General features: G+C 42.0%; 1 protein-coding gene across 1 annotated transcript in view; it reads left to right on the top strand.

The window, feature by feature from the left end:
- ZNF804B (zinc finger protein 804B) overlaps positions 1 to 18,581 on the top strand; it is a 355,317-nt gene that overhangs the window by 287,358 nt on the left and 49,378 nt on the right. Inside the window, exon 2 of the mRNA XM_039526904.1 lies at positions 12,923 to 13,066. Coding sequence (XP_039382838.1) covers positions 12,923 to 13,066 — 144 coding nt within the window. The remainder of the gene's footprint in view (positions 1 to 12,922; positions 13,067 to 18,581) is intronic.

Raw genomic sequence — 18,581 nt, forward strand, 5'->3', positions numbered from 1 at the left:
CATGAATTAATAAAATAGATCACCACATAGTTAAGGGTTAATTTGAACAAGCAGGGCTTCTGGAGACAAGGTCAAATGCATTTGGAGGTTTGCAGTCTCTGCTAATCAGAACAGGAGGAGGGGAGAAGAGAGTCAACAATTTGAGACTGAAAGAAAATAAGTGGATGGAAACCTTGAGTTTTGGGCACCTTTGATATAGACGCTTATTATGACTAAGATTATTAGGAATGTTTGTTGTTAAACAGTTTATTGGACTTAGGAGAGGTGATGACTCAGTAGGGGTCACTATGAGTTGTGTGTTTTGTAAAAGTTAGCTATAAGACTAGATAATAAAGTGTACTTTGGAGCAGTCCTCTGAAGCTATCCTAAGAGACCTTTTTCCTGACCCCTTACTCCCTGGCAAGGAAGCGACCAGCCATCGCGGACCTACCATAATTACCCAATACCATCTCAGATTCTAGGTATTATTTGGGATGTTCTAAACCTATTGCTTATATCTGTGTGTGCGTCAATCTAATAAACTGTTGTTTTAGGTAAGAGCACGCTTACTTGTATTCATCCTTCATCAGACAGAATTGCTGTGCTCCTATTGATTTATTCCTGACACTGCCTGGAGTGAAACAGCTAAGTTACCACTGCTTTGGGTTCTGAAAACCCTGGGTAACAACTGATGATAATGTCATGATCAACAGTATGCACAAAAGCAGGACTCTAAAGAAAAAGTGAATGATGCCGCTATTGTTTGCAGTTTTTTGTGGTTTTTTTTTTTTTGGTTTGCCCTTTTTGCATAAGAGGTAGGAGCTCACGTGTGCAAATCTCTGCCCATGTGAGTTGCCCTGACTTGAGGGAGTAGTCTTATTGGACCATATCTTACTTAGTCATACTGTTGCTGATCTGAAGTAATTCACTGAAGCCAAAACAGGTTCTCCAGACTGATACCAAAGTGAGGGCAAAGATCTTGCCTTTATGAAGCAATATCTCCATAGGGGGCTGGAAGCTCCACAGGGTCTTCTGGCATTTCCTAACTTGAGTGCTAGATTTTTGCAACATTTTAAACATAGTTGTTTGCTACATAATAAATAAAATAAATAATAATAATAATTAATAATACAATTTCTTTCAATAAAGTTAGACCAGGCTTTACTTTGGCCCCTAAAGTTTTACCCTAGTTTTGGCAACATGAGCTGCATTTTGGCTCTGTCTCTGATTATAAAATTGCAGTTTTATCTGCCACCTTGTATGAGCATTGTGAAGTGCAGATTGTCATGGGCAGTGGGTATAATAGGCCAGGGGAGGCTCTGCCTCCCACAGTGCTGCCACAGCCGCCGGACCCTCGGTTGCAGATTTGGTGGTGAAGTTTTTGCTTTATTATGCCCCATGCATGCTCCATGGTGGCTGAGGAGGCACATACCGCCTTCTCAGCTGCCCCAGAATCTGGATGGGGCATATTAAAGCATCTTGTAACACAGATGCTTTTCCAATTTCCCCTGGGCATGTTGGGTCTGGGGAGGGGAAGTACAGCATGGCTTCAGCCAGCCTCAGGCTCCTCTGGGTGGGTGGGGGGGGCTTGGGGCTTCAGCTGGCCTGGTGCTCCTGCATTTGGGGGGAAGGGAGGGCTCTCTGGGTGTAGAGGGGACAGGGGGTCTCAGGGCTCCAGCCACAGGGAGGGTGCGGGTGGAAGGGGCAGAGCCGGGGGCTAACCTTCCCAGAGGGGGGCTCTACCTGCTGCCCATGCAAATAGTTAATGTACAGAAAAGCTTTGGCTTTGAGGAGTCAAATAAATGCTAAGCATTGCTTTCTGTACTTGTTTTCATGGAGGATTCTCACAAGTGTAGAATATGTAATATAGATTCCGAGTGCAGATGAGAGAAAATAAATGTTCACCATTAAATGACTCTGAGCAAGCTTGGAGAAATGAGCTGAGCAGAAAATACAATAATAAAGTGATATTCCAAGGAAGAGAGATGCAGTGGAACCAAATGAAAATTAGAATATCCTGAGGGGAGGGAGTCACAGATTCTATGAAGCTCTACATTTAAAGAAATGTGCAATAGCATTTGGTCAGTTTCAAAAAAGCAATAGGTGTAGGTACTTTAAATACAATGAATTCCTAAGCCCTGAAGTCCTTACTTAGTTCTTACTCAAGTAAAACTTTCACTTAAGTCAACAGAAGTTTTGATGGAGTAAGAATTGAGTTAGGACTTCAAGATTTGGGGTAAAATTTTCAAAAAGCACCAATAGAAAGTTAAGTCCAGATCTTCAAAAGCATTTAGTCACATCAAGAAATTCTTTTGAAAGCAGATAAATTAGGAATGGGCTTGCCATTTATTTGTTAAAAGAAAAGCTCTCTGATAGAGCTGGCCTAAAGATTCCAGCAGGTTTCTAAGTCTGAAAGACATGCAAGACTTGCTAAAAGCGTTGCACTTTTCAGATGACAGCATTCTAGTGGTAAATGGCAGCGGATGGAAATATGCAATTAAGGACTCTGTGGGAATACCCTACCTGCAGAAAGATAGGAAAGGGAGAGTTGTTTGGAGAAGCTTGGGAGCCTTCTTCCCAAAGTCAGCTGACATTGGCAGTACTTGCTGCTGTGGAATAAGAAGAAAAGGAAAACCCCTTTTCTCTGAGATAACTGCATGATGTTTTAGAGTGGGACACATGAGGGAGTAAAACATACATGGAATTTTCAAAGTGGGTGTCTGAGCATATGCTGAAGGATGAGCAAATATAGGTCAGGTTGTGGGCATAGCCTGGTAAATGGACATACAACCTATCTTTAGATGCCCACGATGCTTTAGGCATATTCCACTGCAGCCTCAGGATGTACCCCAGGGTGACTCAGACATAAGCAAATCTTTGGTTAGGAAGATGCAAGTGAGACGGTGTAAGTGGAGCTGATCTCCCATCAGCATTTCAAATTTCTACTGAGCCACTTAGTACCGCTGCAAAGGGCTAGCAAATAAAACTCTCTAATGAATCAATGTCTTGCTTATTTGCCTCATCCACACCACTAAGCCTCCCCAGCAATTCTTATTAAAATAATCAAAATTATATTTATCATATTATGCTGAACTATAATCAAGAATCCCCTGTGCTGCAACCACATGAAGCTCTTTGGTCAACAAATGAAGGTCTTATCAGGGAAAACCATGAAAATTCACAGAAAAGATATGTCCATGTTAAGACACCAACACAACTAGCTTGATCATCTCCTGTGTATTCCAATACTTGCAGCATTTTCCCAGTTCTAGAACATACAATTAACCAGAAATATGGATTCTTCCACTTGTGCCCAGCTGATGAGCCACCTGGACCCTGTTTCAATATACTTTTCAGTAGCTGCGGGGGAAAAAAGTGGAAAGGAGACAATCAGAGCTGCAGCTGTCCTGGGAATAGGTGAAGATATGAACATTAGAGATGGATGATACACAGAAGCACCTTATTCAAAATTGAAGTTTGTGGCATGCTGCCTAAATCCATGTGCTTGTTCAGACCTTGGCCATCTACAAGCTCCTCTGCACATGCAAGATTCCTTGAAAATATGAACCATAATGTACATAACTAGGGGCAAACCCAACCTCAGGCCTCCACAGAGATGATCTTATTTACAGAACTGGTGTTGTTCTACTGAAAAAGGGGGTGGGGCATGTTTCTATGCACACCCCTTATACGATACAGCTTCAAGAATGTGCCGGCACAGCATGCAATGGAGGCACTTGGGGAAAAGACATGATCAGGATGGGGGTGATCCAGGGCCAGCCCACAACATTTTGGCACCTGAGACGGGGAGCTCAAATGACATCCCCATGCTCCCTCGCTTGGCCCAAAACTTTGAAAGCTCTCAATTCTGCCGCCTTCCTGTTCTACTCCTCTCATGGTACTGCTCTGCTACCTACCCCAATAAAGGAGAACTAACAACTTAAAATGCCTTGTTCAAAAATTTTAAGAAACACTTAACTTTCAAATGCCTGAACAGCAAATGTAACTTTCCTTGTCTGCATAGTAAACACTGGCATTTTTATCTGTTTGAATAATCAAAGTGGTGCTTTCCATGCCTTCTTGGTTGCAAAGATTTGAACTGCTTCCTGAAGAGCCACAGTCTGGGCCAGCTCCTGCTCTACTGAGATGGTTTCAAGGCCGACCAGCTTCTGCGTCATTGTGGAGTGTAGATGTGTTTTTATTAACTTCAGCTTGGAGAAGCTGCATTCTCCACTGGCAACTGTTACAGGAAGTGTTAGAAGTATGCACAGAGCAACAAAAGCATTTAGAAAGAGGGTGGTCATCTTATTTGTGCACATATGGTGGGGAGGAGAAAGAGAGCGAGAGAGAGCGATAGCTCAGTGGTTTGAGCATTGACCTGCTAAATGTGGGATTGTGAGTTCAATCCTTGAGGGGGCCATTTAGGGATCTGGGACAAAAATCTGTCTGGGGATTAGTCCTGCTTTGAGCAGGGGGTTGAACTAGATGATCTTCTGAGGTCCCTTCTAACCCTGAGATTCTAGAACAGCCTTTGGAGTTGATCCTGCTGAAATGGAGCTTGAAAGGGCTTTCAGTTCATCACCTAAATTACTTGCATCAATGTCATCATGTGTCAACACTGTCTCTAGTGCCCTGCATTGCTGGTGTAGGCCTTCTTCAGGTATAGTGAGGAGTTTTAGAATATGATACAACATCCCAAATATACTGCTGTGTTCCTTGAGCTGCATGAAACATTCTTCAACTGATTGTATTGCACAATCTAGCACCTAGTTAAAGAATTCAACTTTGAATTGCTGTTTGGGGTCTCTTATGGGATTATCCCATGCCTCATAATCAAAATGTCTTCTTCAGTTACTCTTGTATTCTTGAATGGGTGGGAAAATAGCTTCAGTGTGAAGTTCCTCTGCCAGCTTCTATGCACTCTTCAGAACATTTTGAAATCCCTCATCTGACTGGTTAAGACTGTAGGTCTGACTTTGCTTTGTCCAGTTGTTCCATTGATCCAGATATATCAAGGTCAACACCTTGGAGTCTCTTGCTTACAACATTTATTTCCAACAGTATGTCATGCCACAACACTAAGTCACACAGAAATTTGAAGTTATGTATGTTTCTGGTGATTCCATTTCCCTCTGCCACTGTTCTCCCACGAACAGTTCCTGGCATAGCATTATCCTCCATAATGGCAACTATGGTATCATCTATCTTCCCAATTTGGTGTTTGATAGGCTTTATCGCCTCAACTCGACTTTGCCATTGTTTGGCACTCAGTGGTTTCAGTGTCAGAGAGGATGTTCCCAGATGTTGCTTCAAAATTTGCCATCGATGAGCTGATGCAGAGAAAAATAAATAAATGCTTTGAATTACATTAAAAAATTCAGCAGCCTCACTAGAAGCTGATGCTGCTTCACTGACCATCGAGTTCAATGAATGAGAACTGCATAGGACAAAAAAAGCTTAAGGGTTTAACTCTCGGATCCGTGTCTGCACTCCTCTGTTCTTTCCTCTCATGTTGGCACCATTATCGTAGCCCTGACCTCTCATGTCAGCTATCGCAATTCCCATATCTTCCAGCTTTTTAAGACGTGTATTTGTCATACCAGCTCCTGTAGTATCATCAATGTCAATACATTCTAGAAAATGCTCTCTGACAGTCACCATTGCAGGGACATTTTCACCAGGTTCTGTTGCTGTTACAAAACGCACCATTAAAGTCATTTGTTCCATATGGCTGATGTCAGGTGTGCAGTCCAGAATAATATCTTGCTGACTTCAGATCTACCACAATCTTCTGTGCGACTTTTGTTGCCAGTAACTGTATGATCTCATTTTGAATTGTTTTTTCCAGGTAGTGGTATGTGTACATGTCTTGGGTGGTGACTCTACTTAGATGTACTTAGAGTCCAGCATCAAACTCAGCTCCACAATTTTAAGGAAGTTTCCATTGTTTGGCACATACAGCTGATCTGAAGTGCCACACAGTGCTAGGTTTTGAGTAGCAAGCATTCTCACAATGGCAATGAGCCTTTTCAGAACATTTTGCCAGTAAAGAGACTCTGATGCAATCTTCTCTTGACGCTGATCATCTGTGGTGGCCTTTAACCTTAGTCTCATCTCAAGCTCTTTCCACCTATGGAATGCTCCCTGGTGATTTGCTGCCTTCTCATGGCATGCCAGATTTCTAGCCAGATTTTTCCAGTACTTTGTTCCCGTAGAATCCAATGTGGCAGGAACATTAGACTGGAAGAGTTTGCAACAAGATCAGTATGCAGCATTCTGGGTTTTTGAGTACATAAGCCATGGCCTCTCCACCTTGTCACCTTTGGGGATTTCATGCCAGTAATGTGTTGGATGGAAACTTTTATTTTCATTGTCTTTGGTGAACATGAAGTTTTTCACTTGCTGTGGCCCATGCAATACAAGGAAGTCCCTCAGGCTACTGCTCAAGTGGGTCCACAGCCCTGGATCATCTAGACTTAAGGAACTAAACTCAGCAGCAGTTGTTTCTTGTGCCTCCACCACACTCTTCTCTGATCTACACTTTTCTTCAGGAATGTGCATGTTTACATCCATTTGAGATGGAGATATGGATGCTGCAGTAGCTGCCAGGTCACCTGCACTCTGACTAACTGGAAGATCAGGCATCTCCTCACCACTCTCATCCTCACTGGGGCTGGGAGGCTCACTGCGAACATTTGTGTCTATGTATCTCAGGAGAGATCCTTCCTGCTTAGATAGAAAAGCTTCCTTTGCTTTTTCTTTTTCTGAATGCTGCCCCAGATGAGCGTTTTCTTCTTTCACTCATGACTGCTGTTCTGTGCCAGCTATAGTGGCTCTCAACACTCAATTGAAGGGGACAAATAAGCAGGCTGGTAGCAGGGCCTGAGTGAGGGGAGATATCGCGTCTTAAGGGCCTAGCTGGCTCCTAATACTTCAGTTGACTGCCTGTTCTCCTCAAGTGGGTTCATGGAAGCAGCAGGAAACAGGAAGCTCCCCAAGAAGCTGGTGTTAATCAGTCCAGGCTCCTAGGGGTGCTAGAGAGGTACATAAAAGGCTCCTCCTCCTCCTCCTCTCTCTCTCTCCCTGCAGTTCCTGCTGCTTTCTGTTATTTCCTCTCACCTTTTCTCCTGCCTGCCTGTTATGTCTCTTGTGCCCTCCTTCCTCCAGCACAGCACTCCACCATCTCTGTGCATCTAGAGCAGAGAGAATACATATGCACCAGCAGCAGACACAATTTTCTACGCTCTGGGTCCTAGTGGCACTGCTCCTCCCCTCCCTCTCCCCAGAGTCTGGCACCTGAGGCGGCTGCCTCAGTTCGCCTCATGGTAAGGCCAGCCCTGGGGTAATCCTCCCGTCATTGAACTTTCCCTTTGTGGGGACAGGGCAGCAGAACCATTGGCTGAAGCAGTTTCTGTGCAGCATCTGCAGTGCGCCTCAGACAACTTTGGTGGAGACTTCCTCCCAGTACTCTTATGCACCTGCCCAGTGTGCCTCCTTGCTAGTTCTACTGGTCAGTAGGTGGAGGATTCGTTTTAATGTTTCATTAAGGAGCAACTCCATGAACATAACCTGACAACTCAATGGTTCCAATAGTGCCCTTGTCTCTGACATAGTACATATACCTACCTTTAAATCAGCAAACTGTAACAGCACTTCAAAACAGGCACCATTGTTTATATCCCTCATGAAAGAACAGTCCTTCACTTGTTTAGCTCTGCATTTAAGCAACATTCCTCTGAATTGCTGACTGCAACTAAGAAATGCTAATTTGAAAGCACCATGCCTACTATTTTTACATTTAAGTTCAGGAATGTTTAGACAAAAAAGTCCTAAGGCTTTAATGTTTGTTCTGTTTTTTCAATTTGTCATTAATTTGTATTTATTCCACCAGAACATATTTATAGTAATGCCCAGACTAATACAAAAAACTGCCTTTGCAAGTTTCACTGTATGAGCTGACCTGCTCATCACCTTAGTCCACTTGGATAGAGCAGAGATATTTGTGATCAATTTCAGAAACAAGTTGTAGAATTGTCTAGGTCAGCATTCTTTAATGGGCATGCAAGTCTATTAAATATCTCTTACAAACTCTGCATTTAATAAATGATTTCTAATTGACTAGGTGTCATCAGCAACATTCTAGAAAACTCAGTTACAAAGTATTTTTCATTGATTTTCCTTGTATTAGAAAATGAAATGTCAGATACCATTAATTGCATTTTCACAATAAAGAGCAACAGCTAAAGAAACTGCTAAGTGAAAGCACTTCCAATCTAATGCACAATGGATGGATTCACTGTAAATGAATACAATATATCAACATTTATTACAGTAATATGCATCTGTGGGCTAAATTGATGTGAATGTAATTACTATCTTTACAAATGGAGCAGCTCTGCAGGTTTCTACCAAGAAAATCATTCACATATATTTTACACATTCCCATAGCCTTATACAGCATATTATCTGCCTTTCAGCAATACACTAGGTAATTAACCCTTTGGGTCTAAGAGTTTCTACTTATAATGATTGCATCATCATCACAACCTCCTGTACTTGCTGCTAGCTGCAGACTGTCCATGTGTCAAGCATCACTAATTTGCATACTCTCACCTTTATGGTTTTTTATCACGCCTATGTCTCACCAAGATGTACCCAGTGACCCAGAATGAAGTGTATTAGGTTGTGACACACATTTCAAGCGAATCTGATGATCCTCAGACACATAATATAAAGCTTTTTTCTTACTATTTCTTGAGCTACCTAGGAGAGATCTAAGAAGGAATTAGGCTTTATATTAGCAGATAAAATGTCAGATATGATTCTGCATGCCTTCCTTCACACGATTCTTGTATTGCACCCAAACATAAGCATTGTTCTTTACAGAACAGAGGAAATGGTATTAATGGTCTGGAAGTGTAAATTCATTTGACTATAAACAATGTAATGTTGCGCTGGAAGTTTTAACTCCTTTGTGGGGAAAGAAAATCCATGACCTTTATAAAGTATGTGCTATAGCATTCAATTTCCCTGCATCTGATTGATAAGCAAGCAGGAAATTATATCTTTTTCCACGGCAGGGAAGCATAATTAAGCAATAAGGCAATGGAGGTAGTTGTGATTATCTTCGGATGCACCTGGAAGCGGCCTTGTTGCTTTTTTAAAAACATCTTTATGGTAAGGGAACTGTGCATTAATTTCTGCTGAGAAAGATGAAGTTGACAGTTTAGAATGCTCATGAACAGCAGTTTCAATTGCGTTTCGGAGAGAATAATGTAGCCCACCTCAAACAATTAGGCTGCTTCTTCTGTGCACGCAGTGATGAAGCTGTAAACATGTAACTGACAGTTCATAACCAGAAAAAAAAACAATTATGCTCTGGCTGGTTGCCAATGAGTCAGAAACTTGCATTTTTTACAAATTTACAATAAGAATATGTTGTCCCCAATACTTGACTTCCAGGGAAAGCATCTCTGCATAATTAGCGCTATTGCATGCACATGCTAATTTATGCATTTTAATTATACCAACGGCCCAGTGAATAATTAATGTTAGGAAAACAATAGGTCTGAAACATAAAGCTAAAAAGTATCACTGAAATGCTTTTTAATGGTCTTTGTGGGTTTCACATAACTAATTAAACAGTTTAACTATTTGAGTGCAAGAATATTTTCCTACAATAGCTTTACAGTCAAGTGCTGAGAATTAATTAGCCTGTTCAGTGATGGGAGATCATGTGGGCTTCCTAATTTTCCCAGCCACCTGTGCGACAAGAACTCAGCTATGTCACACTGGTGATGCATGGATGCCTAAGTCCATAGGAAGGGCTGGAGGCTGCCATCCATATGGCATGTGAGATGGGAATGCCAAAGTTTCAGAGTGAGATTTCCCACTACACCCCCTGCCCCAACCTTCAAATTTACTGCTAGTCATGGAGTAGCACTCCCACTTGGGCACTTGAACCCTATCCTGCTGAGAGATAAAAGCGCCTATAGGAGACTAAAAGGAAACTAAATGGTGACCTCAAAACTATTAGGTGAGATTGACCCAGTGATCCCATCCAGGCCAGATGAAAAGTAGACCAACTCAGGAAAGAGACTTCTCCAGGAGTTGATGCATAACACTCAGCATTGTCATGCCTAACTTTTAGACACCCAGAAAATCCCTCGGATTCACAAAGGCTGAGTTTGATGCGTACACAATGAATTGCCAGAGATAAGGAGACAGGCACCTAAGACTGGAGATTCATAAAAGCCAGCATGCTAGGCAGAATCCCCACTCAGACAGTCAATGGAAGATGCGTAGGAGAGGGGTGTGTCCTAAGCTCCTCCTCTCTCAGGGAGTTCCCTGCCTTAGTCTGGGCTGTATGGAGGTGTCTGCCTCTGTTTGGGCTTCCCAGTTGCAAACCCTCTCATGGTGTTAGGCATCTATGCCATTTTTTGCAAGTGGGAAGGAGGAGGAAGCTGACCATCTTCATAACTTTTTGCCATGTGGTTAGGGCACTTACCTAGGATGTGGGAGACCCCCTACTGAAGTCCACCCGCCCCTCCCTGCCTCCAGAAGGGAAAAAAGGATTCAAGCAGGTGTTGGCCACTTCTCAGAAGAGCACTCTAAACACTCTAAATTGTGATGTGGGGCTCCCTCAATATCACTGTTCCACCTACATAAATAATTTAAAAAATAATTGGTGCAGGTGGACTGGATCCTGGGTCTCTCCATCCCAGGTGAGTGGGCTAATCATCAAGCTACAGGGTCATTCTTGTGCTTGTTCTCGCTCTCAGCCAGTGATGCTATATTTATATTTTTCAGCGTGGAACAGCTTCCCCAGGAAAGATTGAGGGATCCTGCTCATTAGACTATTCCATAGTTCAGTAGTAAAAGCACTCACCTGAGAGTGTGGAGACCCCTATTCAAATCCCTTCTTCCTCTCAAGGGAATTGAACTGGGGATCTCCCACATCCCATGTGAATACCTTAATGACTGGGCTAAAAATCACGTGGGAGTTCAACCCCTTTTCCCAGTTTTGTGTAAGCCCCCCATAGCAGTCTGATCCACTAGGCAAGCTCAGAGCACACCTACCAGATCAGGCCTCACAGGCAGGTTAGATGGAGGAATACCTATCTTTCCTTGGTTCGCTTCATGCATCACGCTGGGGCTCTGGCATCCAGATATCTTGTCTGGGGCTAGAGTGCGCATGTAATATAGGTGCCTAGGGAATTTTCATTGCAAAAATTTAGGCACTGAGTGATTAGAGGCAGCTGATCGGGGTTTTGTGAATCCCACTGGGGTCTGATTCTGTGATTTAGGTGCCTAAAGTGGCAGTTAGGTGCCTTAGTCCCTTTGTGAATCTAGCCCTGAGAAGTCATGTCCATGTTACTATGAAAAAAATGCACATTCAAGTCTCAAAGCTTGCAATGTCTGATCTTCATGGAGTAAAGCCTTGTCATGTAGATTTCAAAATTTGCATTCCAGCTGAGGGTACTTAGAAACCAGACAGCAGTTCTGTGCAGTTGTGGAAGCCTCATTATAAAAAGTGATGTGCCACATTCCCATCCAAAAATGGGTATAATAATTACAGTAAATGATTAATTACCCGGTACATGACTCACATGGCAATGTATTTTAACATTCACATGAATAGCACCAAATAGTTCATTGTGAATATGACGATGGAGATCAAATTGATATTTTGACAACTTTTTAAAATAATTGTTCCCTGTTTGAAGTTTGCTTTTAAAGCTCCTAAATAAAATAGTGTAGAATATATTATAAGATACTTTTTAAATGACCAACACTGGGAGCTGCTGCTACTTTAGAAATCAGGCCATTTGTTTAGGTGCCTAAATATGGCTTTAGGAGATTAACTGTAGGCCACTATTTCTGAAGGCCTTGGCCCATCTATCTATCTATCTATCTATCTATCTATCTTAAAAACAATGGCTCACAATCCCTGCTTTCCTGTGCTTCCTCCCAGCACAGCAGGGGACCATTAGAGAGACAGTGATGGCTGGTTGTTTCTCAGGGTGGATCTCTGCTGTCTGGAAGGCTGGTCATAGATCAGAGCAGCCAAGGGGCTGTTCGTTTAAACTAACAGGCTAGGGTCCCTATGGGATTGAATGCCAGCTGAGTTTACTTGGAGTGCAGTATACTCCAGCCATCTGGCAAGCTCATTCATGCTGAAGCTGACTTCAGGAAAGCGTGGTGCAGGATCTGCTCAAGATGAGAGTTCCCTTATCCCAGGAGAATTCTCTGCTGGCCATATTCAGCTGCTTTCTGGCCCTTCTGAGCCACTCATGTGGTGTAAAAGCAACAAAGAATCCTGTGGCACCTTATAGACTAACAGATGTTCTGCAGCATGAGCTTTCGTGGGTGAATACCCACTTCTTCAGATGCAAGTGTATTCATGTGGTGTAAAGAGGGCAGAACACAAATGAGAATCTGACCCAGTATGCAACTGTATAGAACAAATTTGCTTCCTCTAAGCAATGATATGAAAGAACAGACACACGGATTGGCAAACAAAAGACATTGGAACAAATAGGTATATCATCCTGTGTGTAGCCACACATTCATTTGTATCATCTTAACTATTCTATTTCACAATAAGGGGATTAAGGGTCCACTAATTGTTTGTTGCACATTGTTTGGTGTAATATTTAAGTCAGGCTGTAAAGAGTAATTAGTCCAGAGAGTGAATGTTTCCTTAATCTGTCTGGGAGAAAAAAATATGTCCAGTAAAGTCTGATGTCAGTAACTTTAGATCAAAATGTATTTTCATATCAATGTGGATTTCCATGAATCATCAGTTCGGTCTGTGAGGAACAGACCTAACATTTTAAATGCTCCTTATTGTGTAACATAAAATTTGGCTAATTAAGCGTGAGATCAGGAATCTGCAGTACTACTGGTAACAGAATGCTACCCTTTCCCTCTGCCTTTGTAGGGTTATGCTGAGAAGGAGAAGGCCACAGCAAAGGGTCTGGAGGATGTGAAGGCTAACTTCTACTGTGAATTATGTGACAAGCAGTATCACAAACACCAGGAATTTGACAACCACATCAATTCCTATGACCATGCTCACAAGCAGGTAAACTTGGAAAGTCATGCATGTGATTGGTATTCCATCATAAAGGAAGAATACAGCACAGAGTGACTGGAAATCACCTTGAATGGCATGGTTAGAAATATTGTTCTTATTGACTTTTCTTACGTCCCAGACCCACTCACATTGATTCTGATCCAAAGTCCAATTGACATCAATGGGAATCTTTAGACTGACTGCAATGGATTTTTGATCAGATCCATGAAAACAAGCCTTCCATGTTAATTTTCTTATTCAATATCTAACACAGACGAGGTTCTATGGTGATAACAGATTTAGACCGGTCTCCTGAAAGGACTCAATGATTCCCCATCTTGCTGGTTGATACTTTTAAAGGGACAGGGTTTAAGATAACTCTAATTAAGTTTAGCTAGCCTGGGAATGATCAAATGCAACCCAGAGCTTATTTTTAAACTAATATTTTTTCATTAAAATCAGATGCAAAATATTTTTGAGTTTTAAGCATTCTCATGGGTTAACCAATTGAACTGAAGAATCGTTGCCATTGGTGTGAGATAATGGGTCAGTATGGGTAGTGATAATGATATCTCTACATGTGGGGTTACCAGCCTAAAGAAAGAGAAGGAAGGAGCACTTTCTCAAAAATCCAGCATCCCTCCTTTAGATTCAGATGGTCAATGTACAGGGGCAGAAGACATTTTGTTTTAAAAATAAGAGCATAAATTTCAATTCAACTTTAGAAACATGTGTCTTATAACCATCTATGAAAAGGGGAATAAGGACAACCCGGGGAATTACAGACTAGTCAGCTTCACTTCAGTACCCAGAAAAATAATGGAGCAAATAAGCAATCAATTTGCAAACACCTAGAAGACAGTAAGGTGATAAGTAACAGTCACCATGGATTTGTCAAGAACAAATCATGTCAAACCAACCTAATAGTTTTCTTTGACAGGGCAACAAGCCTTGTGGATGTGTGTGTGTTGGGGGGGGAGGGAGTGGTAGATGTGGTATATCTTGACTTTTGTAAGACTTTTGATACTGTCTCACATGACCTTCTCATAAACAAACTAGGGAAATACAGCGTAGATGGAGCTACTATAAGATGGGTGCATAGCTGGTTGGAAAATAGTTCATTCCCAGAGAGTAGTTATTGGTGGTTCATAGTCAAGCTGCAAGAGCATATTGAAGGGGGTCCTGCAAGGAATGGTACTGGGTCTGATTCTGTTCAACAGCTTCATCAATGATTTAGATAATGGCATAGAGAGTACACTTATAAAGTTTGCAGACGATACCAAGCTGGGAGGGGTTGCAAGTGCTTTCGAGGACAGGATTAAAATTCAAAATGATCTGGACAAACTGGAGAAATGTTCTGAAGTAAATAGGAGGAAATTCAATACGGACAAATGCAAAGTACTCCATTTAGGAAGGAACAATCAGTTGCATACATAAATAACGGGAAATGACTGCCTAGGAAGGAGTACTACGGAAAGGGATCTGGGGGTCATAGTGGATCACAAGCTGAATATAAATATAAAGCTGTTTTAAAAAAAAGTGAATATCATTCTGGGATGTATCAGCAGAAGTGTTGTAAGCAAGACACAAGAAGTCTTCTGCTCTACTCTGCCCTGTTAAGGCATCAGCTGGAATATCATGTTCGGTTCTGGGAGCCATATTTCAGGAAGATGTGGACAAATTGGAGAAATTGGAGCAACACAAATAATGAAAGGTCTAGAAAACATGACCTATGAGGACAGATTGAAAAAAACTGGGTTTGTTAAGTCTGGAGAAGAGAAGACTGAAGGGGGATATGATAACAGTTTTCTGGTACATAAAATGTTGTTACAAGGAAAAGAGAGAAAAACTGTTCTTCTTAATCTCTGAGGGTAGGGCAGGGAGCCATGGGCTTAAATTGCAGCAAGAGGAGGTTTAGGTTGGACATTAGGAAAAACTTCCTAACTGTCAGGGTGGTTAAGCACTGGAACAAATTGCCTAGAGCGGTTGTGGAATCTGAGTCATTGGAGGTTTTTAAGAAGAAGTTACACAAACACTTATCAGGAATGATCTAGTTATTACGTAGTCCTGCCTCGAGTGCAAGGGACTGGACCAGATGACCTATTGAGGTGTCTTCCAGTTCTACACCTCTATGATTTCTCAGGATGGAGCTCTTACAGCACTGCATGCAGACTCTAATGGATGTTATTGAACAACACGGCTTGTCATTTTAGGAAATAGATCATACTTTCTAATTGCTTATTATCATTTGTTCTGTAACAAGTTAATCACTGCTAAATATGCTAGCTACATTCATAGCTGGTGCCTGCTGTCCTGCTAGATGTGCCTTTTACATCTTGCTTTGCTACTGATTTTAACAGGATGTCAACTTAAAATGGCAGCAAGGAAGAAAAGTGCTATTATTTCATACCAAGATTTCAGGGTTTAGACAAAGTGGTTCCCCCAAAAGTCATGCCAAGATCTGTGAGCATTCAGAATTTCTGATGTAACTGATATGGTTTTATTTCTGCAATGAAAAGGTTTGTTGAAATGATTTAGTCAAACGCAGAAAGTGTTGTGATGATACAGATAATTAAAGGGTGAATATTTAGTCATCCGTATCCAACAGAGAAGAGAGAGATACAGGATGTTTAATCAAGACAAACCCTCAAGAGAATTTTAGCTCACAACTTTCTAACTACATTATTGATGAAGGGACTAATTTGGGAGGGGCTGAAAACTCACCAAATTAACCCATTACTTTATGGTGCATGCTCAGCGCTTTTGGGGTAAGGGTTTAGGTTACAATGTAGTTGACTAAGGGCATGTCTAGACTTGAAATTTAAGTCGACCTATGTTAGCAAATACTGCGGTGGTTCATATCCACAGTACCCTCCTTCTGTCAGTGCTGCGCGTCCTCACCAGGAGCGTTTCCACTGACTTAAGAGGGGCAATGTGGGGGGCTGAGAGCCTGGGCTCTCAGAACCACGGGCAGCTCCTTGACAAGAGCCCAGCTGACCCCTGGCCCTTGGCTCCCCACTCCCTATCACTGGGAGCCTAGATGCCCCTGCAGCTCACAGCAAGGAGCCTGGAGCCTCAGTGCAGCTGTCAGGCTCCCTGCGGTGAGTGGGGAGCCTCCAGACAGCTGCTGGGCTGCATCCGCCCAGCTCCCCACTCTCAGCTCCGAGCTGAGCTGCACCTTGGACTCTCCACTCCCCACTATGCACTGGGAGCCACTGAGACTCCAGGTGAAGATCTCCCCCCCGGGAACCCAGCTGCGACCAGGAGTGGGGAGCTGAGAGCCTGGGTGGGGGTGCAGCTGGACTCCCAGCCCATTCCCAGCTTCTGGCAAATAGAGGCTAGGGACACAATAGCAGTTCTTCACATCACCACTCAATTAATCCACACAAACATATGTAATAATATACAACAAAAACATTTTCAGATCCCAACCCTGTGATGCTAATATTAATATCCCCTCTTCAGTGTTTTTCCACTTGTCAGGATTGTATCTGAACTCAAACCAATCCAGTCCCAGCACATAGCAACAGCCTCCCCCATCCCCCAACACTACTCTCTCCCTGTGATTTATGCAAAATAAAACTGCCATTTTGATGCACTGACCAGTTTTTCTTGGCTGCTTTCCATCATAAAAGATAATGTTTAAGCAATAAAACTCTTTTTAATTTTAAAGTAAATGTAGTGCTCTGAAAGCTGCCGGATTGACAGTACTCAAGACTAACAGCCTGTACTGAAATGCACAACATGTATAGTACATCGAGTGTCAGTGCAAGTTTCCTCCACCCTTCTCTTTCAAATTTAGCTCAGAAGCAGTCGTGTTTCAATTAGCTCAGAAGTAGCTACCCACTTTGGGAAAAGGGCAATTTAGTCCTGCAGGCCCATTCACTTCTTCACCACTATGCCAAGATGCCAGTAACATTAGTTTGCAGAAGAACTGGGACAAGGACACCCCTCTGCTCCAACTTCTATAGTACGTCACTAAACATGAAACGTTTCTGATATGTCAAATTAATTTCCTTCCCATAGAGCAGGGCCTCTGTTTCTCTGTCATAAATAGGAAGATTCCCCATCATTTTGTGTGTCCCACACCATCAGCTGCAAAGACTTTTGTCACAGCCAACAGTCTTCTCTAATTGGAGCTGAAGAAAAGAGTGACCCTTCAGAGCTCATTAGAAATGCTCTACACTTGACCAACGGGATAGTTTATGAACAAAAAAGTCATTCCCTGCTGTTCCCTTACCTCTCATCCATAGGTTGCTACTCAACAATAGTCCTTTCCCCGATATTATGGGGCTCATCATTCACTCAAATGGGAAAGCAACAAATAGAATTAAGTTCTCAAGAAACCATAAACTTGATGCTGCATAGAGTTGGAGTATGAAAGATCCTGACCAGGACCCTGAACTTTGGGTCTGAACTTTCAAAGTAGCCCCATTCAGAAAATAATAGAGAAGACAAACTACTTCTACATTACTCCACCACTAAAAGACAGGCTATTACAGTCTTATTGTATACGAGGCTGAAAGATTGTCTGCTAAGCCGAAGGAAAGAACATTGTTTTGTTTGTCCACTTACTGTATATAGTGCATATCAAGGCAAGGCTATGTGTCTCTTAGACATGGCCCATCCTTTGCAAACTGGACCAGCTACTATACTCCAGATATGGAAACATAATGTGAGACATTTGAACTAAGGGACCCAGCAAATTTGATCCAGTTTCCCAGCTGGTGGTTATATCCAGTAACTGAGAAATAAAACACAAAAGGGTATTTTTAGCACAGGAATGAGTAAAAGCAGACATGTTGATGGTTTAACTGAGCATTATACCATACATCCTATGTTCTTCCCCTGTTCTGTGTTCTGCAGAACACTGATTTTCTTTGATAATTTCTGACTCAAAATCTCCAAACATTATATTTTTCTAAAATGAAATCCATGAGCTGTTTTTCCATTTATGATTTCATCCATTCATTAAAGTACAAAGTGCAAAGTCTTGGCCCTAATACTTAGTATGGTACTCATTACCTTCATCGTCCCTGAAGGTTTCTAAGGTTTAACTATAACAGCTTGGCCTTGTTCACTTAACTAATTTGTACTAGAGTGCTATGCTAACCTCCTACATTAGTTAACCATAGAGTACGTTATCGAAAGCTTTATCAAATACACGTTCTCCACCAATGTCTGTTTTTGCATTATCTTCTAACAATAATCCATCTAGCATAGGCAAATATGATTTATACAGAATTCAGTAATTATGACTAGCTTTTAGCCATTCTTATTTCTATAGCTGTTTTATTATCTTAGTTAGTTCATATCACCAACGTCTTACCTATTACATAGTCCAGATATACTGTGCTAAACCTACATGGAGAAGATGCCCCTTTCTGAAGATAAAGTCCTTTGAATGCAAATCCTGGGATAAAGTGAATGTGGAAATTCTGGTTGTGCACAGACCTTCCCATCATTCCAAAGGCTTCTCTATGTGAGTTATCTGCTCTTAAACTTGGTATTGGTATCAAGTTTG

The sequence above is a fragment of the Mauremys reevesii genome, linkage group 2 (genome assembly GCF_016161935.1).
Source record: "Mauremys reevesii isolate NIE-2019 linkage group 2, ASM1616193v1, whole genome shotgun sequence".
NCBI lineage: Eukaryota > Metazoa > Chordata > Testudines > Geoemydidae > Mauremys > Mauremys reevesii.